This window comes from Erpetoichthys calabaricus, chromosome 12 (assembly GCF_900747795.2).
Source record: "Erpetoichthys calabaricus chromosome 12, fErpCal1.3, whole genome shotgun sequence".
Classification (NCBI taxonomy): domain Eukaryota; kingdom Metazoa; phylum Chordata; class Cladistia; order Polypteriformes; family Polypteridae; genus Erpetoichthys; species Erpetoichthys calabaricus.
In genome coordinates, this window is record NC_041405.2 from 89,872,693 (window position 1) to 89,895,754 (window position 23,062).

At 36.8% G+C, this 23,062-nt stretch overlaps 1 protein-coding gene across 1 annotated transcript in view; it reads left to right on the forward strand.

Annotated features, from left to right (window-relative positions):
• The window catches only part of kdrl (kinase insert domain receptor like), a 159,289-nt gene that overhangs the window by 41,030 nt on the left and 95,197 nt on the right, over positions 1-23,062 (forward strand). Inside the window, exons 5-12 of the mRNA XM_028815839.2 lie at positions 539-686; positions 1,660-1,799; positions 3,611-3,767; positions 4,410-4,527; positions 4,802-4,971; positions 11,540-11,696; positions 15,378-15,459; positions 20,853-20,961. Of these exons, the coding sequence (XP_028671672.1) occupies positions 539-686; positions 1,660-1,799; positions 3,611-3,767; positions 4,410-4,527; positions 4,802-4,971; positions 11,540-11,696; positions 15,378-15,459; positions 20,853-20,961 (1,081 nt within the window). The remainder of the gene's footprint in view (positions 1-538; positions 687-1,659; positions 1,800-3,610; positions 3,768-4,409; positions 4,528-4,801; positions 4,972-11,539; positions 11,697-15,377; positions 15,460-20,852; positions 20,962-23,062) is intronic.

Genomic DNA, 23,062 nt, shown 5'->3' on the forward strand with positions numbered 1-23,062 from the left:
AGACAATTGTTCACTTCCAACTTTGCGGCAAAAGTCTGGGGAAGGCCCTTTTCTGTTCTGGCATGACTGTAGTCCTTTGCACAAAGCCACGTCCTTAAAGATGTAGAGGAACATGAGTGGCCTGCACAGAGCTTTTACTTGTACCCTACTGAACACTTTTGGGATGAACTGGATTGTGTGCCAAGTCTCCTTATCCAATATCTGTACCTGATCTCACAAATGCTTTGGCTTAAAGGGCACAAATTCCTACAGCCACAATGTAAAATATTGTGGAAAGCTATCCCAGAAGAGTGGAGGATGTTAAAGCCACATTTACTTCCACATTAATGCTCATGGTTTTGGAATGGGATGTCCAGCAAGATCATTTAGGAGTAATAGTCAGGTGTCCTTAATCAGATGGCTATATAATGCATATACACATCCGAGAAACCATTTTTTTCAGTAAATTCTACCATATACCTTCTTAGTTTTGTCACTGGCTTAACTGTCTGACTGAGGTAAGTAGTTAAAAAATAAAATGATTGCTTTGTATTTTCAGTTTCCAAGTATCTATACGGAAAGCCTAAACAGTACATGGGACCCTAAAGTTGGATTTACTGTCAAAAGACTTCAGGTGGCATATTACATATGTAAAGTCAATATGAATGGGAAGAAAACATCTGTATATTATGTGGAGCAAAGATTGGGTAAGTCCTACAGAGTACACATGTCTGTACAAACCAGGGGCTTATGAGCTTTGTTTTTTTTTCCTTCAAATTGGTCATTGATTACTATATTGAAATAAAAATATTTTAAGCTATGGCACTTTATACTTTTTTTTAATTATGGTCTTTGTTCCTTTTCTCAGATTTAGTCATGAGCTCTAGGTAGGGATTGACAAAATTAGATTATTTGTAGAAACAACCAGAACTAGGTTTTAATATGGGGATTTCTCACACTTTAAGATGTGTAGCTTTACAATTCAAAAGAACCTCACAGTGAAGCAGCTGCTGATTCTGATTGAGAGGAGCAAGTTCAGGTAGCTTGGACATCACATAAGAATGGCCGCTAAGTAGCTCTTAAGCAAAAAAAGGTGTGCCAGGCAGTGGTCACTTGGGGGAGACACAGACGAAGACCCAGGACATGACAGAAACACATTAGTTTTCTTCTGGCATGAGAAAAAGACTGTAAATTCTTGGGGAGCTCAAGGTGAATGAGTGAACAGGCAAATAACCGAATCACTAAGTAAGAAAATAAAAGTTTAAATTGAAAAGTAAAGAGAACATGGTTTTATATCTTAATTACATATTCATTTCTTCATGTCAGCTACGAAAACTTACATTTGCTCTCACAGTAGATTTCTAGGCAAGTGACAGAAAGGAATGAAAGTAACTCATTGTTTCCAGTCACTGCTTCCTCAGAAAATTCTATAACAGGTAATTATTTTAATAATCAAACTTAAAAAACAAAACAAAAAAAAAAACAATTATTTTTCATCATGTGGTAAACACCAAGCTGTACGTATATTTTTTATATCTGCTTTTTGCTAATTAGGGACAGTAAGAACTGCATAAGGCAGGCAATTGTCCACATACAGCATATAATGTACGTGGGATGCTATGACAGAAGAAATGTCTCAGTCATAACAATTAACCTTAATTTATTATTGTTTTCTCATAGAAATTCTCCTGAAAAATGTCCATATAAAAGGTGAAGATCGTGTGAAACTGATTGCAGGTGACAAATTGTCACTTACATGTTCAGCGCAAACATCATACAATGGGAGAATATCATTTGAATGGGACTACCCAGGAAAATATGTAAGGAGGAATATTTTCTATGAGTCTCCAACAACCACTTAATACAAGCATAAAATCGCCTATGTTTCCATTAGATTTTAGAAGTATTTTAATTTACATGGACATTTAGATGTAAATTTTGATAATGCTGTTAATGCTGTCAATTTGACCCCAAGCCTGTTTTTTGCATATTCTCCTAATTTTTATACGGTGTTGTTTTTTTTAAACTTTCAAGGGTTGATGCCACATCTTTGTTGCAAATGAAGGTTACTCATTCATTCGAAAAGATCATCTGATTATTGCAATGCTTTTTTAAACTTAAGACAAACTTATTGTTGATGGCCAGTTTACATTTTTTTTGAGGTTCATGCCAGCACTAACTGATAGCTTAGCTCATTCAAATACTCATTTTAATTGTGAGAATTCCCTGGAGAGTACCAATTATTTTCACTCATTAATTTCTAAAACTTTCTTGCTGTAAATAAATTTTCTAGTTATTGCTTCTCTCTTGATTTCTGAAATGTGTTTTTCCTTCCGGGGTTTATTTCAGGCTATCACTTGTTACCGTTTGGATAACATTTTTTAAAAAAGCCCCTAAGGGGCCAGAGTCTTTTCAGGGTACAGGAGAGCAGAGTTAGACATACACCTCATAGACCATTGTAGGGCAATCGAGAATCATAAAGAACCTTTCATGATTTTTAGGAGGTGTAATGTGAAAACCAAAGTACCCTGAGAAAAACATCATGCCAATAGGAGGAGAACATGAAAACACCCCACAGATTAGGAATAGGCCCCGAATGGAACCAGGCCTCTTTGATCTGAAAAGCAGCAAAACCAACAACAATGTTACCAATTACACATTTCCATGTAGTGGAATAATTTTTAAAATGGCTTTTGAAATGAAGCAAGTGAAATAGTTTAATTGTTTAATTGGTTGATTGTTCGTTTTTTTTTTCCACATGTATTTTTCTGAAGGTTTGTACAGCAGATACACAGTCAGTGAAGGACAAAATGATGCTTAATAAGAAATGATTATTAAAAACATGGAACCACCCATCAAATCATAGTAGGAAGTTGGAGCAAAGCACATACAGTATGGATCAATGTGATTCAGTGAATATTTGTAAGAACTTGGGCACAGTGACTGGGAGCAGTTTGTCTGGAGTCTGGTAGCTGATTTTAATGTCATGTTTGCAAAATGACAACTGAGGATTTGAAAATCAATGCCAAGATGGCAAATGTGGTTGCAGTCTTTGCAAGCTTTTACCTGATGCTCAAAGATGTAAATATTTTAATATTTCTAGTTAAACACCAGTACATACTGTATATGATTTTCTGCTTTGTACCTCTGTATCAGGGTAGTTAAATCTCCAATTTGTACTGCCCAGAGGGTTCATATGTGTTCTGAAATTACACTTTAGTCTGTAGGCACCTTGGTAAAAACATTGCAATAGGAATAAATGTAAACGTTATCCTTTTATCACAAATATATACTTAAACAGAACATCAGACAACCCTATTCTATGTACGTGCTGCAATTAAACCTCCAGAGTTCTAAACAGGATGTAAACATAATTTCAGCTAAATAAACCAAAAAATGAATAAATACTGTAGGTTAGTAACTAGATATATACATAACATAAACATAGTCTCAAACCTGCTTAATGTAATTTAAGATTGCCTGGGGGCAGAGCTTATATGCATTAAAAAAAGGAGTACACCAATAAGTTAACACATAAATAAACCAAATGTCCTCAAACACTAATCATGACTGCAGCCATAATGAGAAATTACTGCATCGTCAAACAGTTATTTTTTCTTTCTTTCCACAGGTAACTCAGTCTCATAAAAGTGACAGAAAACATGCAGCCCACGTTTTTTCCAACACACTTACTTTGTTTAATGTGACTAAAGCAAACAAAGGAAACTACAAATGCACGGCGATGACCAATCACAGCTCATCTGCCAATGTGAAAGTCATTGTTTTTGGTAATTTTTTTCCATCTATTTTTTGGAGTTATTGCTACAAGTGGATGTGGAATTATTTGTTTTCTTATCTAACAAGTTAAGCATACTGAGAGATCATCAGGTGATGTATGAGCAAGAGGTCAACAATGTAGGATATCTCAACAGATTTTGAACGTTCTCTGACAGTACTGAAAACGTCACAAAACATTCTTTAACAAAATCAAATGCAGGGCCATGCTGTCTGTTTACTGTTTTCCTTGCTAAGCCTTTTGGTTGGCGGGGATGTATTTCTTTTAAAGTTTCAGTTAATGCAAATAATGAAAAACAAACATTTTATACTTTTCCAGTTTTAGCAGTGAGCTTTACATTTTTCTGCCAGAGTCCATAATTATCTTCAGAAATTCTTCCTGTAAAATACCAGTTAGTCTCCAGTATGCCAAGGCGCTGCCCCTCACTCTCCCAGCCTCAACCCCCAAACTCTATCTTAGAGCAATCAGGCGTTACAGTGAGTGAATGAATATTGTGCTTTACATGTGCTGCACTTTTGAGAAGGTTTTCTCTTTAAACCTTGCCTTGATGTTTTTCTTTTTAGTACACAAAATGTCAGATATTTATTTATCTTCAATAACTTTGCCTTACTCACTATTTTGACTCTAATTGCAGATCATGCCTATTTGAACATCACACATAAAAATGCTTCAGTTGTTTATGCCAAGGAAGATCAGAAGAATGTACGTCTTTCTGTGAAATTTTCTGCTTTCCCAGAGCCGGATGTTGCCTGGTAAGTGTGGCACAAAAGAAAAGCAATCAAAAACTTAAGGATGAGACAAAGGGCAAGTAAAATCACCTTTAATGACAGGAAAATTTGTTCATACGTGACAGGGAGCCACAAAGAAGCAGTAGCTCAGGAATATTTAGTTTAGACTCCATAAGTGGGTTCAATGGAGATGTAAATGAACAGAAAAGTGCCTGGAAACTGATGGTGAGCCTTCACTGCCGTTGATATAAACTGATTGTTTGTTATTCCCTAACCTAATTGTACATTTCTTACTCAGGTTTAGAAATGGTAAACAAATAACAAAAAATGACAGCTGCTACACTTCAGACAAACATGCCCTGGTTATTAATCATGTTCAGGAAAAGGATGCTGGTGACTATAGCGTATTATTGAGTACTGCCAATCACGGATTATTCCAGAATGTCACCTTGAAGTTAGTTGTCAAAGGTATGTACTGTATTGTATATCAGCAATTGTTAAATATTTAACACTTATTGTTCAATGCAGAAATCCTCAGTAACCTGCTTCTCGCCCAGTTTGGGTTATACATAATAAGGTATATTGTATATTTTTCTGAATATGAAGAGTATAGTGGTGCAGTGGTTAGTTCTGCTTCCTCAAGGACCCATACTTCTGAGGTATCATCCTGCACCCACTCACCGTCTGCATGGAGTTTACATGATAACATCCCAAAGCCGTGGGTGTTCAGTTAATTGGTGGTTTTGAACTGACCCTACATGTACAGTTGGTTTTTGCACTCAGTGATGCCAGGATAGGCACTGGTTCCTTGTAGCCCCAAATTGGAATAAGGAGGTTTGAGAATGTTTTGTCAAATCACTGCATATACAGTATACAGTATTTGTTAGGTTATTATGTATTACTTATGAAATTATTTTTCAAGTCTGTAAAAAGCATTTCAAAAAGTAAGAATTGATTATATATGATGCATAGTGTATTTAAGTATATATACAGTATATATGCAAGGGAACTTCTGTTTGTATAATAAAATGCAATAAAATGTATTTGTAATTTTCCATATCAGCAATCAATAGGATGATCATCATATTTACTGAAACTGAAAACATGTTTAAGATTTACGAACAATGTAAAAATTCCAAATAGAAATTGTCACGGCAGACTTGGAGTCTGCTTTCTATACTCTGACATACCATCGACCACTTTTATACACACTAAAGAACTATTTTAAAAGGCACAGAGTATCTTGCAGGAGCAACAGCCAACCCAGTTAAAGGACTTTGATTTACTTTATGAGTGACCCAGTTACAATGCATTAAAAGACCTCAGACTGAAATAAGGCTCTATAAGATATGACACAGTGGAGCAGTGCTAGATTAGAACTGCAACTGTTGCTATTTTCCAAGCAGTAAAGTTTATATGTTGAGGTTTTCAGTTCTTAAACATTAATTTTTTTCAACACTTTTATTTCATTAAAATTCTCACATTCACACCTTTGTTCAGCATCTCTACTTGCAAAATATCCTCCCAAAATGGAATCAAGAAATATATTAACACTGCCAGCATTATTGTGGTTAATCAGGCAATCCTTTTTGCCTATTGAGTGAACAATTTGCTTCTGCTCTGTAATTTCATATGAAAAGAGTCCAACCCATCATTTATTTTGAGTCTTTTATTCTGACTGTGTTAATTAATTGTCAGCTAATACTCTAGTAGAATAATACATGTTGAACATGAGTGCAATTTGATTATATTCAGCTTTGCACGATCAATTTAGCCCTTTATTTGCATTTGTTACATAAAGTATGATCGCCATTAGAATCACTCTCCTTCATTTCCAAGGTGCTGTTTTGTTGATGTTATATTATTCTTAACTGTTCACAGTAGGACTCATGATTTGAAAAGCGAAGCCCTGGCTATATTTGTGCATCAGTCTGGCTACTTCGTTTTTTACATGCACGTTTCAGGGTGACATTTCTGCCCAAAAGGTGCAGAGTTCTGGACACTATCTTTGTGGAATTTGTATTTGTATTTCCTTGGATAACCACGTCAGAAACATACAGTTTAGGTTAACTGGCTTAGGTATGAAGGTGTGTATAATGGTGTGCTTTGTGATAGACTGGTGCTCCATTTAAGGCAGGTTCTCACCTTGTGAGCAGTGTTTAGCCTCCTTATGACCCTAAACCTCCATAGAGAGAGAGAGGAGAGGTTAGGAGTATGCACTGATACAGCGCATTGCCACAACCCACATGACAAATCAACTCAGGATCCCAGATTAGGACCCGAGTGCAGCCATGTAATGGGTGACACCTCAGCACCACACTAGTTCAGATGGAGTGGAACCAGTGTGAGGTTTTTTTATGGTGGCCAGAGTGCCAATTCTGCCACCAACCACCAAGTTTCTGCCTGCAGGTTGGAGGGCCTACATGCAGGGCTGGATGCAGATTAATGTCATACCCAGGACGGAGCAATTTCAGGTTAAGGGCCTTGCTCAAGGGCCCAACGGAGTAGAGTCACTTTTGACATTTACGGGATTCAAAACTGCAACCTTCCGATTGCCAGCACAGATCCCTAGCCTCAGAGCCACCACTCCGCCATGAACCCTTAAGCATGTTATAAAAGAAATAGATGGAGGTATCAGTCTATCAGCGTTTAAGTAATTACTGAAAGAGGAAGTCTAGCTTCAGAAGAGAATGCAGCAAGAATTTAGAGGATGAAGTGGTTAAAAATAAAAAGTTTCATAGTTCTGACAGTTGCTAAACATTCACTAATGATTTATCTAAAATTATATGCAGTATATTATGATCTGAACTTAATTAAAATAAGAAACAAGTGAACCAGAATAAATCTGATTTTAGACTGTTTCAATGATTTCATTTTATGAGTATTTTAAAGTATTTTCCTAAGACAAAAAATATACTATTTTGCATTGTAGGACAATTTTCAATATTTTGAGTATAACTCTAATAAACTAATAAACTAAATTGTAAGAATTGTCACATAAAATAGATCCCCTTATTTTTTGGTACTTTCAGATAAAAAAAAACCTTTTGAGTCTTCTAGAATTGGAAGTTGCACAGTCTTTGAAATCGCATTTAGAGAAGTATAACAACTGCTTACAGGAAAGAAAAATTACTCATCACCATAAGCCTATTTCATGACCTAGGGCAAAGCTGCCTTATTCCACATAGCTGAGAAACTACAAAAAAATAAGCTATGCCTGTTTTAGCAGACTCTGACTTCATTTCATTGTAAATATTTATTTTTAGATGTTTTTTTTTTTAATTCCAGAAGTTCTCATATTCTTTTGACTTACAAATTTAAAAGAAAAAAATACATTTTATAGTTTAAGAGGAATTTTCTCTGGCAACATATTTAGCAGAATTTTATTTGAAACAACAAAAAAACATTCCAGGAACAATGCCAAGGAATTTAAATGAGTTCTGGGAGCAATTTGTGAACAGATTCAAACGTCATGCATCATGTTTTGCTTCAGAATTTCTGAGATCCTTGCATATCTGTTAATTTTTATGATATACTATAGACATAGGGTAGAAAAAGAAGGAGGATCAACAGTTCATTTCGGGAAAAAAATAATTGATACTTTTAGATTTTCTGAATATGCCTGTATTTGGCATTGAATGTCATCAGATCTTCACCCATTAGAGTACCAGAGCATATCCCCAGACTGACACACAGACACACACAGACATTTGTTCTTTTTATTAAGGTGGATAAGAACTTTGCCTGTCTGAAGTTCTGTAACTGTGCTTTTCACCATCATGGTGAAGCTCTTACCATGCAGATTTTATGCCCATTGCAAAAGATATTCATACACACTACCAGTGCTAACCTGCATGGAAATTCCAACAAGTATCTACCAGCCAAAGTAAAAAGTAAGTTAGAGAGTCACCCCAGCATAGTCTCGCTGAAGCCAGGCGTATAATATATACATCTGGAGACAACCATGAATGAATTTTGCTTACAACTGGGTAGGAACAATTAGACGGCTCACTGAAAGACACATTTCTAAAAGTAATGATTTTGAGCTGCTCTCATTAATGTGGTCCAACAGAGAGCAAACTTATGTTTACGATGAACTGTCTATAGTCAAAAAAAGTTTCCTAAAAAAGAAACTGTGTGTCGTGTGTGCAGAGAGTAAATTGCATGGTTTAAAATTTAACATATCCTGATGTGAGGGAAAACCCTTTCTGTAGCATCAGATTATACATTTACATTTGACATCACCAATGGATGAATGGTAAAGGTGAACAATACATTATCACAAATGTTTTGTTTTCTCTGTGTTGTTCAGCATTACAACATTAGTGTAAGAGCTGCTGAAACTGAACTGGCAGCTTTATTCATGAAAATAAGAAACTGCAAAATATGCAATTGAAGTTATTGGTGTGTCAAAAGGACTGCTGTTAATAGAGCTGATAATAAAGAGTCAAAAGGGAGGTAGAATTCAGTTTTCAAAATAACAAAGTTTAACATAACTGTCTACATGGAAATGCAAACATGAAATGACAAAATAGTAGCTTCCTTTAAACACGTTGCATATCCATAGACTGCAGTGCTTATCTAAACTCAATTTGATGTTGTTATATCATATAGTGATGCGATAGTTAAAATGACACAAGGATATCGCTGCAGACAGAGGCACTTCTCAAACGTGTTGAGCCCAGTAGCTGCGATTGTCTGTGTGTGTGTGTCTGTCTGTCTCCACTGCCTCATCACAACATGCATATTAATTATTACACTTTAGTTACCTTGTCCCCGTGACCCTGTGTTCGGATTCAGCGGGTTGGAAAATGGATGGATGGATGGATAGTTACCTTGTGCTACTGAGCTCCTGAATGGATGACAGCAGTTTTAGATTTGTATTTTCTCTCAACATTAAGTCTTTCATTCAGTGTCTTTTGCTCTCTCCCCCACATGGATGCTTTAGGAAGAAGCCCTGTGGGTGAAGCCTTTGCAGTGCAGGATTTTGCTGCTTTTCACTACACAGTTTTCAATGGGTTGCCCCCAGACATGTATTCGTGTTTGAGAAACACATCTGGCCCCTGCAAGACTACCCCAGGGATGTCCATTTAGTTAGAAAACCGTTCAAGAGGAAAAGTTAAATCACATAAAGGTTCACGAGGAAGTCAAACAGCAGAAAGAGATCCAGATAATTCTCTGACTTTGGAACTTTATATGAAGTGAGTGTTCTTGACTCCACTACAGGTTAAACACTTTAAAAATTGAATATAAGTGAGAGTAAGCAAGTTGCCAACCTTGGTTGCTAAAAAGAATACAGAGTCTTTTCTTCAGAATACCAAAAACATCTTAATTATCTCGATAGCTTAATTATGTCTTACTAGACTTTCATTATAGAAAAGTTGTTTGATCTGAAGGACAACACCTTCTCATGTTATATTGTTGAAGGTCTTTAATATGTAAGAATAAGTTTACATTTCTTTATAGTAAGATGAAAGTTTGGTTAATGTTTCCAATAAGAAGTAAAACAAAATGACACTTTTATTGGCTAACTAAAAAGACTGCAATATGCAAGCTTTTGAGGCAACTCAGGCCCCTTCTTCAGGCTTGCATCCATAATGGCTAACATGGTACAACACCTTAATGTTAAAGTTTTTGGTTGAAGTAACAGCAGCAGCTGAAGAAAGAGCACCCACTTATCAGATGTAAGGGGCTCAATTATTTTTTCACAGATGGGACAATAAGTGTTGGATGACTTAATTAAAATAATTTGGGAACTATATTTCCTTATGTTTGGTTACTTGGATTTTGTTTGATATTCATATGGCTGTATGTGAAAATCTTTAAATGCCCAATTTACTACAGGAATGAAGCATCTAGTCATTAGAAAATGCTCAGTCCAAGTGTGCCATGTAACTGACTTGTATGGATTAAGGGGTCTGGCATCTTAGCTCATTCATCCATTATCAGGCCTGCTTCATTTAGTCAAGTGTTGTGGGGTGTAGTGCCTATCCAGGCTGCAACAGGCCTAACAGAAGAATCAATGCTGGATATTTTTCCTAAAAGTGATTTTTTGTAATCCTTGCTGGATGCTTGGGTGACATCTAAAGTATGGTGGTGTAGGCATAGTGGGTAGATTTACTGATTTGCAACCTTTGAACTCCATTTTAATTTTCTGCAGGGGTGCCCCCCTTTTTGGTTTTGCATGTTCCCCCTTTGTTTGTGTGGATTTCTCTACCATCCAAAGAAGTGCTGTATGAGTGTAAACCGGCCTGGTGTTTGATGCCTGGCACCTTTGGCACTGGCTTCCTTACTACCTAGACAGGGAGAAAGCAAGTTAAGAAAATGAAGGGAATGGTGAATTAGGGATTACCTCTAGAGACCCACATTTATCCCAGCATGACCAAGTGACTTGTTATTTGTGATAAAACCACCGCAAGAAAGATGGGAAAAAAATTCTTACAAACATTTGACATGGAAAAAACAGAAGTCCAAATGAAAAAATGTTCAGCTCTCCCACTCACAAGATGCATCACATGTAACTCCACATTTTAACTGTTCATTTAATTATTAAATATTTAATTACTGTGCTTCAGACTTTAGTAATCAGCAGTGCTTGTGGGATTGATTGCTTGTTTGGTCTTTTCCACATTTAATCTTAATCAGTCTAACTGTCTGCTTGTTTTGATTCCCCCATGCTTCAGATGCGTAAGGGTGAGATTTGCTTGGTGCACTTGCACTCTTTTTCTGATGTGTACCTAGTGTGTCAATGCTAACAATTAGCACCCTGTTATTCCCATTGGTTCACTTAGTTTTTTTTATTATAAACTATTTGAATGAAAGTGTCAGAATAATTGTTAAACTGAGTAAAGCAAAACAGCCTAGTACTAAAATACCAAAGCAGAAGACTTTTTTTATTATGCATTTTTACTATAAGTAAGGAATTTAAAATTTTGAGGCTTTTATATCCAGTTATTTGAATTGTTAACTGTGTACTGATGTAATAGAATTCTGTAGATAAGCCACATTAATTTTAAATGTGTTTACTTTTTTACAGTGAAACCTCACATGCATACAGATGAGTTGGGCTTTAAAAATTGCCATACACATCAGTTAAATAGCGAACAGAGCCTCACCTGCATTGCATCTGGCATCCCAACTCCAAAAATTGAATGGAGATTTTATGCTTGCCTTAATGAATGCTTTAATACCAGGTAAGTGCTAAAATGTTGCTAAAATGATCAGCAAGAAATTGTGTAAGCAGGAAAATGGTTATTGTGTAATTAGTTCCTCCAGCTCCCCAAAACAACACACATACAGCAGATGTGTCACCTACTTACAATTCAATTCAGTTCAGTTTAGTTTTGCATAGCAATATTCAATGAGCATAGGCTCAAACCAATGTATGATATATATATATATCTGAAACAATTTAAATATTTACAAACCAATATTTATTCCTGAACAGCCCCTCATTATAATGTTCTAACAGTAAATTGTTAAATCATACAATATCCATTCATCCATTTTCCAACCCGCTGAATCCGAACACAGGGTCACAGGGGTCTGCTGGAGCCAATCCCAGCCAACACAGGGCAGGAACCAATTCCGGGCAGGGTGTCAACCCACCGCAGGACACACACAAACACCAAGCACACACTAGGGCCAATTTAGAATCGCCAATCCACCTAACCTGCATGTCTTTGGACTGTGGGAGGAAACCAGAGTGCAGACACGGGGAGAACATGCAAACTCCACGCAGGGAGGACCCGAGAAGCGAACCCGGGTCTCCTAACTGCGAGGCAGCAGCGCTACCACTGCGCCACCGTGCCACCCAATCATACAATATTTATGTACCAAAAGACACCAATTACATTAAATACAGTACATACTTGAACAAAATCAATTCTAATGCTTTAGATTGACAAAAATAATACAACTATTGACATTATACGTAATAATAATAATTCTTTGCATTTATATAGCGCTTTTCTCACTACTCAAAGCACTCAACAATTATGGGCCTTGCTCAAGGGCCCAACAGAGTAGAGTGCCTATTGGCATTTACGGGATTCGAACCGGCAACCTTACGATTGCCAGTGCAGATCCCTAGCCTCAGAGCCACCACTTGGCAAGCTAGCAACAGATGCATTCCTGGTGAAACTAAACATCTGGGATGGGGGGATCCATGGCTGGGTATAACAGTCAAAGTTTAAAATTCTGATGACCTTGACTGACTGGCAGCCTTCCTTTTCATGGGCATTCTTAAATATTCCAAATAGGAACAATATTGCAGACTGGCACTGATGGGACTTACATTAAGAGTAGTCAACACAATTTTATCACTGACTGTTTCCTTATTAATAGCACAGGAATTCAATTTAATAGCAATATTTAAGGCCTAAAACATCCCATTAACATGGAAGCACAGCTATCCTGTTATTTGCCAGCTATTAAAATAATCTACCAGAGATTAAGTCAGAGCGTTTCACATGAGGGGCATCAAAGCTATGAACTTTCAATGAAAAACAACTAAAAGTTACAGTAACTTTATGTCACCAAGCAAGGTTCACCACTTCATAAAAAGTGCAAGTGCAGTGTGAAAAATGTACTCTGCTTTAACAGTGGTTTATGTACAGTAGAATACCCTAACAATTGTATTCTTACAAAATGAAGTAAAATATTAATGAATATTTAAAGACAATTAATTACCACATTCTTAACATATAGTGTGTAATTCTTCTCTGCTTAGCACTCCATTCTCATCTGCATTTTCATTTTGCACTCTCTTGCCACCACCCAGATCTTTTGTATTTGATTTTTAAAAGTCAGCTTTTGTAAAGGAATAGCATGAATGCACTAATTTCTCATACATGCTTAGTCCAATGCAAGGCCATCATCTTGACCTAGCCCTACAAAGGGTTCGAGTCCCTCACAGGGCACATTCAGTCTAACATTCAGTCTACTGTAACAACATTTATGCTATCAAGAACAAGCAGTCAAATAGTTTCCTTGCATGTCTTTTTGATAGGGAAGACAGCTCACCATAGACATTCACTAGAAGAATTTGAGTTTGTCTGACTGCAGTGTATATGCAGTTTAATGTTCATTCCATAATCATACCAGTTGTCTCCTCCCTGTCCTAGAGACATGCAAATTAAGTTGATCGTTGATTCCCTACTGGCTCAGTGTGAGGAGGTTTCTCATATAATGAACTGATATCTCCTCCGAGGATGGCTCCTGCCTTATATCTGTTCTTACTGGGATAGCTGCTGACTCTCAGAGTCGGTTCACACATGGGAAGGATGAACAGTCAGCATTTACCCATGTATGTGAGTGCAACCAGAAGTATATATTAAATGTAACGGATTTCAGTGTTTTGTTTCTCTTCAGTTAAATTAAGTACAAAATATAAAACAATTTTAAGAAAACTGGCTTAAACCACTTTCCTTCCTGCATTAAAATATTAAAATAATGAACATTGAATACATGTACATTACTGCATTTTTTTTTCTTTTTCCCACTACTTTAAATCTTAACTAACTTCATTTACTGTAGACAAAGAGGTAAAATAAATCAGCATCCTAGCCCTTCCTTTTCTAGATTTCAAGACCTGAGATTACTCTAATCAGAGGCTGGTTTAAGAAGCTTCCTGCTAGAAATGACGTACTAAATGAATTTTCTTCCTGCTGTGTTGCTAATTTATGTCAAGCATACAATCAAAATGTTTTTCTCAAGGATCAGCTGCCAGGACTTTGCTTTTCCTGAATTTAGTCATACTGGGAAGCCTGAAGCTGGCCGAGTCACCTTTACTGCAGGAAGAGAGTGCTGACATGAGCATTCACAATTTGTAAATGACTTTACCATTAAATGTGGTACTCGTTAAGCCAAGTTTATTTATCTCTGTCATTTCTGATTAAACCTAAGTCAGAAGGCTTAAGTAAAGTTGATTGTGCAATGAGCTTGTCAATGAACATTTACTGTTTATGTACCCTTTAAATGACCATGATGGCACTGTTATGACATTGTTCATAATATTTGAAATCTCAACTAATCATAGCAAATACAGTATATATGTTGCATTTCTTTTTTAAATAGTACACTAACCTCATAAGTGGAAGCAAGCTTAAAGAGAATGAGTTTAATTACATTAAATATTTAGCTTGAAAGTATTGCTTATGAGAAGGATTTAAGAGTCGTAGAGGACTTGTCACTATCAACTTGCAGACAGTATTGTGAAGCCATTAAGATGGCTAACAGAAGGTTAAGTTATTTGGAGTACAAGTCAAATGAGGTTATGCTTAAACTTTATATGGCACTGCTGAGGTCTCGTCTGTACAGTTTTGGTCTCCAAACTACAAAAAAGACTTGCAGTAGAAGCGCTAGAAAGAGTCCAGTGAAGAGTGACTAGGCTTATTCAGGGGCTGCAGGGAATGAGTTATGAAGAAAGATTAAAACAGCAGAGCCTTTTCAGTCTAAGCAAAAGGAGACCTGATTGAAGTGTTCAAAATTATGAAGAGAATTAGTACAGTGGATTGAGATTGTTATTTTAAAATGAGTTCATCAAGAACACGGGGACACAGTTGGGTAAATTTCACACAAACATTAGGAAGTTTTACTTCACACAGAGAACCACTGACACATAAAATACATTACTAAGTAGTGTGATAGACACTGGGACTTTAGGGACCTTCAACAGGAGACCTGATGTTATTTTAGAAGAATTATGTGGATGGAACTGGTAACCTTTGTTGGACTGAATGGCCTGCTGTTGTCTAAATTTTTCTCTATGTTCAAATATAGCTGCAAGTCATCTACCCACATCATTTTTTGCTGTCTAATATTTTTGCAATTTGATTAATTATACTGTAAAAATACTGCTTGTTTCATTGCAGGTGCAAGGAATCAGTAGCTAATATGAGTTTTACATCAGTGATTCAAAGTACAGAGTTTGATCCAGAAATCAACAGAAATAAGGTAGGATTTATTTTTCCAGTTCCTTAAATCTGGACATATAGGTGCTGCTCCACACTAAATATAGCTGTACAAATGCTCTGAGACTGAACTCAGTATTGACTGCTATATAAAAATAAAATGAACAGGAAATTAAATTACATTATTAAATTACATTAAGTGCCTCGAGCATGGGAAAGGTGCTATATAAATAAAATGTATTATTATTATTATTATTCCATTGAAAACATTTTTAGTGTTCATCTATATATGAATGGTCAGTAGATTTATAATGTATTATTTAATGACTGGCCTTCCACAGTTAGCCTGATGCTGCAAGTTTAACTTCCCAATGCCTCAAGTGCCAGGTGAAACATGTTAAAAAAATGGGTTGGAAGATAAAATGCTTGTTCAAAATGACACCAAGAGATCCAGTTCTACAGTTTGGGTAAATTCATAGAGAAATCATATGTGTGAATCAGTCATTTTGCACATAATTGAACACTGTAAAGCATGAATGTTTTCACATTGGAATAGTGTCAAGAAAAGATGTGAAGAAAGGTTGGGGTACCAGTATGGTAATCCTGTTTATTGGTGTCAGGCAAGTGGAAAGGCAGAAGATTATAGTGTTGAGCAACAGCACAATAAAACCATTACTGTGTCTATTGTATACTGATTCCATTCTAGTTTTTGTGCTGTTCATAAAGGATGGTGCCTTGATGAGTAGGGGGTGGGGGCATTGACAGTGGCGTTTCTTGTGTTAATTTGCATTACGCCAACTCACTATAGAATTATATCACTCATCATCAGTCCGAGAGCAATAACCATAACTAACGTGCTCAACCTCTCCAAATATTTTCATCTAAAATGTACATAAGCATTCTTACCATTTACTAAATTGCTCTTAATAAAGATACTGAACATATTACAACACAGTAAGTATCCATTTGTCTATTTGTATTGGCCCTTTCATTTATTGTTATCCACAACTCCCTATAGATGTGGGGAGTCTAGAGAAGAAAGCATCAAATAAAAAGCAGGAACAAACCCTTCATGTGGTGTTAATCCACCTCAGGGCATATTCAAGCCACAGACCCACACTCACTCCCTCCCAGCATAGCCAACGAGAAAGTGGCTAGTTAATGTAAATCACAGGCGTTTGTGAAGTAGGAGTCGGAGAACAAAGCATTTACTTATACTGGAACAATTTATTCAATCAATAAATAAATCCTTACTTATTTGGCATGTTAAGGATAATCTGTGCTGCTTAAGGAATATATATTTCTACTGTATGTAAAATTCATGAGCAGCACCTTAGAATGAAGTAAAACGAGAATCTATTTGTATTTAAAAAAAAAAAAATTCTAAAATTTTCCGACCGTACAAAGTTGAATGCCCTCCTGCAGGAGGAATAGGGGCCGGGTGCAATGTTACCTGGGCAGCAGTTAAAGGCAGAGGCCATGGCAGACTGAAACCCAGACACATAAAGTGACTCTAGGGTCATGAAATGTCACCTCTCTACATGGAAAGCAGTCAGACTTGGTAGGTAATGCAGAAAGATGCCAAGTAGGTATAGTTGGGCTAACATCCACTCACTCACTTGGTTCTGGAACCAAACCCCTTGAAGGAGGCTGGGTTCTCTCCATTAGTCTAACTACCATATGTGCCTATGTACCAAATGTCAGTTCAGAGTACCAGGCCTTTTTGGAGTCACTGGAGGGGATCTTGGAAAGGGTCCCAGCTGGGGATTCCATAGATCTGCTGGGAGACTTCAAAGCCCATGTAATTAATGATGGAGACACCTGGAGAGATGTGATTAACAGGAATGGCCTCCCTGACGTAAACCTGAGAGGTTTTTTGTTATTGGACTTCTGTGCTAGGTATGGTTTGTCCACAACAAACACCATGTTCAAACATAAAGTGGTTAATAAATATACCTGGTACAGAAGCATCTTAAGCAGAAGATCTATGATCATTTTCATAATTCTATCAACAGATTTGTGGCCATATGGTTTTATACCCACAGCTCCGTCAGGAGTAACCATAGAAATGTAATACAGTAATCCCTCCTCCATCGCGGGGGTTGCGTTCCAGAGCCACCCGCGATATAAGAAAATCCGCGAAGTAGAAACCATATGTTTATATGGTTATTTTTATATTGTCATGCTTGGGTCACAGATTTGCGCAGAAACACAGGAGGTTGTAGAGAGACAGGAACGTTATTCAAACACTGCAAACAAACATTTGTCTCTTTTTCAAAAGTTTAAACTGTGCTCCATGACAAGACAGAGATGCCAGTTCCGTCTCACAATTAAAAGAATGCAAACATATCTTCCTCTTCAAAGGAGTGCGCGTCAGGAGCAGATAATGTCAGAGAGATAGAGAAAAGCAAACAAATCAATAGGGCTGTTTGGCTTTTAAGTATGTGAAGCACCGCGGCACAAAGCTGTTGAAGGCGGCAGCTCACACCCCCTCCGTCAGGAGCAGACAAAGAGAGAGAGAGAGAGAGACAGAGAAAAACAAACAAGCAAAAATCAATACGTGCCCTTCGAGCTTTTAAGTATGTGAAGCACCGTGCAGCATGTCGCTTCAGGAAGCAGCTGCACAGAAGGTAGCAATGTGAAGATAATCTTTCAGCATTTTTAGACGAGCGTCCGTATCGTCTAGGTGTGCAAACAGCCCCCCTGCTCAATCCCCCTACGTCAGGATCAGAAAAAGTCAGCGCAAGAGAGAGAGAGAGAAAAGTAAGTTGGGTAGCTTCTCAGCCATCTGCCAATAGCGTCCCTTGTATGAAATCAACTGGGCAAACCAACTGAGGAAGCATGTACAAGAAATTAAAAGACCCATTGTCCTCAGAAATCCGCGAACCAGCAAAAAATCCGCGATATATATTTAAATATGCTTACATATAAAATCCGCGATGGAGTGAAGCCGCGAAAGGCGAAGCGCGATATAGCGAGGGATTACTGTAAATATTTTATTGTGGAATAAGGTATTTGGTTAATATTTCAAAACAAAACAAGATAACATAGATCTCAATTTGAAATTAACCTCCTAAATTGACTGATGGATGTTAATATTTCTAAACATTAATTTCATAAATGCATTTATTTCAGCTCCAGTTTATAGGAAGCCAGAGCTCACCTATAGAAGTGTGAGACAGGAATTGACCTGAGATAGATTCAGGTCCATCACAGTTTACACCCACATTCACACAAACACACACCCATTCACACTAGCATCCATTTTTGAGGTGTTAATTAATCTAGACTCAAAACCAAAAATTTGAAGATATAAAAAAGTAAAGTTACAAGGCTATTCTTAATTTGTCACCCACCTCTCATTAATATTATTCTAAATATATATTAATGTAATTTTCAGTTTGGCTCATCCTGCAGCGATCTGAGCATTTTTGAAATTATAAAATATTAGTGTTCCAATGTGATTTATTTATAATTCTGCAAACATTATTAAACCAGTCTGTGGGGTGTAGGAAATACTGTATGGTTTGACTATTTCAGATGTTACAATATACATACAGTATGAGCAACTAATTCTATACATAAATGCTAAAGATTTTCCCTATCTTACATATAAAATAAACCCAGAAGTTTTATTTTAAAATTTTTCTGTCCACACCTACAACAGTCCTCTTCAAATAGTTTGCAGTTTGTTTACCTGCTACAGATAAAGTTGGAAATTCTTGGATTATTACAGGCATACCTTGAGTACAGCAATGCACTTATTAACTACAGGTAGTAGCAAATGTGATAGTAAAGAGACATGTGAATTAAAAGACAATCAACCATTTAATTTTTAAAGGTCCTTCTATCTTAAGAGAAATACTGAGATGGAGGTCTCCTAGCGAGGGGAAACTATGGGCTCTCTCAGAGAGTGGTTGTCAGTAAAGGATACTGTAACTATCCTTCTGAGACGCCAACATAAACTATAAGGATTTAGCTTTTAAAACTATCATAATTAAGCTGGGAATCTTTTTCCAGTAACATTTTTGTGACTTATAATAAAGTTAAAGGCAATTTTCAGTTTCGAAATGTAGACAGGAAAGGTAATGGTGTCAATAACTCTAAACCCACCACTTAAGGACCACATGCCAGACCCACCACTTAACAGCTACAAGCTAAAGTATTAACTACATGAAATTCTCAAACCCACTCATCATGCTCAAATGAACTGGGAGTCATATCTGTTACTGGTTAGATATTTTATGCATGGTAACTTATTGTAATGAAGAGCTATCTTTGTCAGGGTTATTACAATTATAATGGCTACCATTTACTTTTTTATCTTTTATCTCTTAGAAATATATTTGAATGTATGTAATTTTCTGCTTTGCAGGATTAATAAATTACCCGATGTCTGTATAAGAATAAATTAGGTGTTATTTATAATAGTACATCAGAAAAGTCTACCATGGGCACGTTGAACAGGGCAAGGCCAATGCCCATCTAATAATGCTATACTTAAGTTAAAGATGTTAGTTGTCTTTATTGGGACATCCTGTCTCCACAGACAGACAGAGTCTAATAAATAAGGTTGTTATATGGCGAATGGAGCTATAGGTCAGTAAATTACCACAGAAAAATAATGGCCAAAAGTGTTTCAGTAGCAGATTTGTGTGCTAGATACTTTGAAGTTAGAAGAAAGAAAACAGGCAAATAAATGAAGGGAGGCTTGACAGTGCTCATTTATAAGTTAGTAGTCTTCTGCCTCAGAGATTCCAGTGGTTGATTTACTTGATAAAGGCATTTTTATGTTTTCAAGGTCATTTACAGATGTTGCTTTTCATTTTAGTTCAATTAAATTCACATAATGTTTTACATAGTAGTGGAGTTTTCAGATTGGTTCCATAGCCTACTGCAAATAAAAATGCATTGCTACCCAAATAACAACCTTAAAAATTAAGATTCAGCATACAACAAAATAATGTAGCTCTAATTTAGTATATAGTAGCTGTTTTTTATCAAGAGGGGTGACTATCTCAAATTATCCCTTTAGACTGTTGCCACATGTCTCATCTACCCATAAGCATATCATCCCTTTCCACCCTCAAACGTCACACTTCTTGATCTTCGATCCTACTTTATTTCCCTTGATGCCAATCACATTGTTAGTGAAACATCTGAAAGTGATGTGGACAGAAATGTGGTGAGGTTGTCTTCTCTACTTGTCTAGCGATACAGTCCATACAATATATCTGCCAAAATTAGATCTGTCAACTGCCTACAGTACCTAACATCTGCAAGCCAAAATTTACAAAGCCAGGTGATCAAGGACAGTTCTGGTGTTGATATTTGTTTCTGAATTATCATACAAGTCTTCTTACAACATAAATGAATGACTAAATGAATGTAAATGGATGAGTGAATGAATGAACATTTTGTTTTATATTACAACAGATAATTAGCACCCTGACAATTACTAAGTCGAATGTGTCTGGAATTTACAAGTGTTTGGCATATAATGAGATCGGCCATACCATACAAAAGATTCCAGTGTATGTCACAGGTAAGTACTTTTCAGATATTAATGTGTTTTAATGAAGGAAAATGATTTACAATTGACTGATTTCTCAAATGCAGCTCATCATCTTCCCATTCTTTTCATAATTCTACAGTTTTATTGGGAATTAGAAGTCTATTGTTTGCTACACTAGTTTACATCACTATTACATCCATCTGCTGCCCATCGTCTCTGGGTCATTGCATTTCTTCTTTTCTGTATTATGTCATTTTTTTAAAGTAATATTATCTTAGTTAGTAAGTGTTTTGTATTTAATGTTAATTCTGTTAGATGTACTGTATTTATGTTCTTTGTTTTCTATATGTTAAGCGTAAGGGGAGGGGCCCCCTGATGCTTCAGTTGTGGTTCTGGAGAAAATCTCTTTTTTAGGGCTTTGACTGTCATGATTTTGAATTCTGCTCTTTCAAAGAAATTCTATGGATTATTTTTTTATTATGTGCTTTCTTTTTTAATTATTAAAATATATCTTTGTTACGTTGTTGCACCATCATTTTGTTTTTCAATTTAGAACTGCAGTCACCACCATTTTGTGTGTTTACATATGGCTGCGACCATTTATGGTTTGTATGATTGTTGGTAGCTACATGACTCAGGGGTCACATGACATATATAATGTCATGGTTTCCCACATTAGGTTATACATTACCTTCAGTGTCCAGGTTGGTGGATTCACTCTAAAACTCTAATTGTGCTAATTTTGTATTTAAGACTTGATGTGATTGGATTTTTGGCTAGGTATTTTTTGCTTTCTTTCTTGGTTAATGTTATGGGCAAAAATCTTTTTTTTTTTTTTTTTTAAACTATCTGTTTTGACGCCCTTTCTTGGATAAGACTTAATATAGTCCCTCTCTCTATTTAGTCTATTTTCCACTTTTTAATAAAAGGTGAGCTTTTAAGCCTGAGAAATCACCCCGTAAATGCATACGTTTTAATGCACACGTGTTAATATGTATGCTTACACAGTATTAAAAGCAACTCAATAGTTAACGTCATTTACCTTCGTTCCCGCGTTTGAGTCTTGCTGTAAATTCTTACTGTGAAATATAATTGACAAATAATTCGGTGAATGAACTTGTGAAGAAGGTGAAACTGGAGTATTACGTCACTTCATTAACGAAAATGCCGTGATGGGGGGCAGGGAGAGTGTGGGGGGTTGACGGAGAGCTGAAGGCGGATAACGGAGATATGAGGGTGGATGATGAAAAACGGACATCGGAGAACTGAGAGCGGACGGTGGTGGAAGGAGGGAGAAGAGGGGAGGTACGGGGGGGGGGGGGGGGGGGGGGGGGGGGGGGACGCGGGATTCCTCGCAGGGAGGAGGAATATTTTGTCGAAGATAGTAAGAAGGATGGAGTTTTCTTGGAGGGAGGAGGATGTCCTAACATGGACACTGTACTGTTGGGATCTGCCCAGCTCACGAATTGGAGAAAAGTGCTTATCTTTTTGATAGTATAATAAATAAACTTACCAAAGGAATACTAGTCAAAGGCAGCATGTTGCCGCTTGAAAAACTCATTTCAATAGTCCAAAAATTAATCCTATAAAAAGTAGAAAGGTAAAAGAAGCCCCTAAAGTTGTGGGTCACGTCACACTGTCTGGAAGAATGAAATGACGTTATAACCCAAGCAGGGCCGGATTTATATGAAAAGAGGCCCTAGGCTATTCCATTTATGAGGCCCTTTCATGTAATTTACAAACTTAAAAATGGAAGGTGAGAGATAATAAAATTTTGCTAACAATTTGAATGTAGGCCCCTCTTGATCTTGAGGCCCTAGGCTGAAGCCTAGTTAGCCTATAGGAAAATCCGGCCCTGAACCCAAGCGACTGCAACCACTTTTGGGTGGAGTTGTGATTCGTCAAATTAATGAAGCCCTTATTGACTGAATAACTCAAATACCAGAAACATCTCTCCTAACTCTGTGATCAGGGAATGCTGACAAAATAAAGCTAAAAATACTGAAATAGTGAGCATGGTGGTGTGATAGCTAGAACTGCTGTCTCATAGACCCTGGGTTCAAATCCAACATTTAGTCTTTGTCTATGTGGAGATTACATATTCTCTCCATGGCTGTTTGTTTTCTCTCCA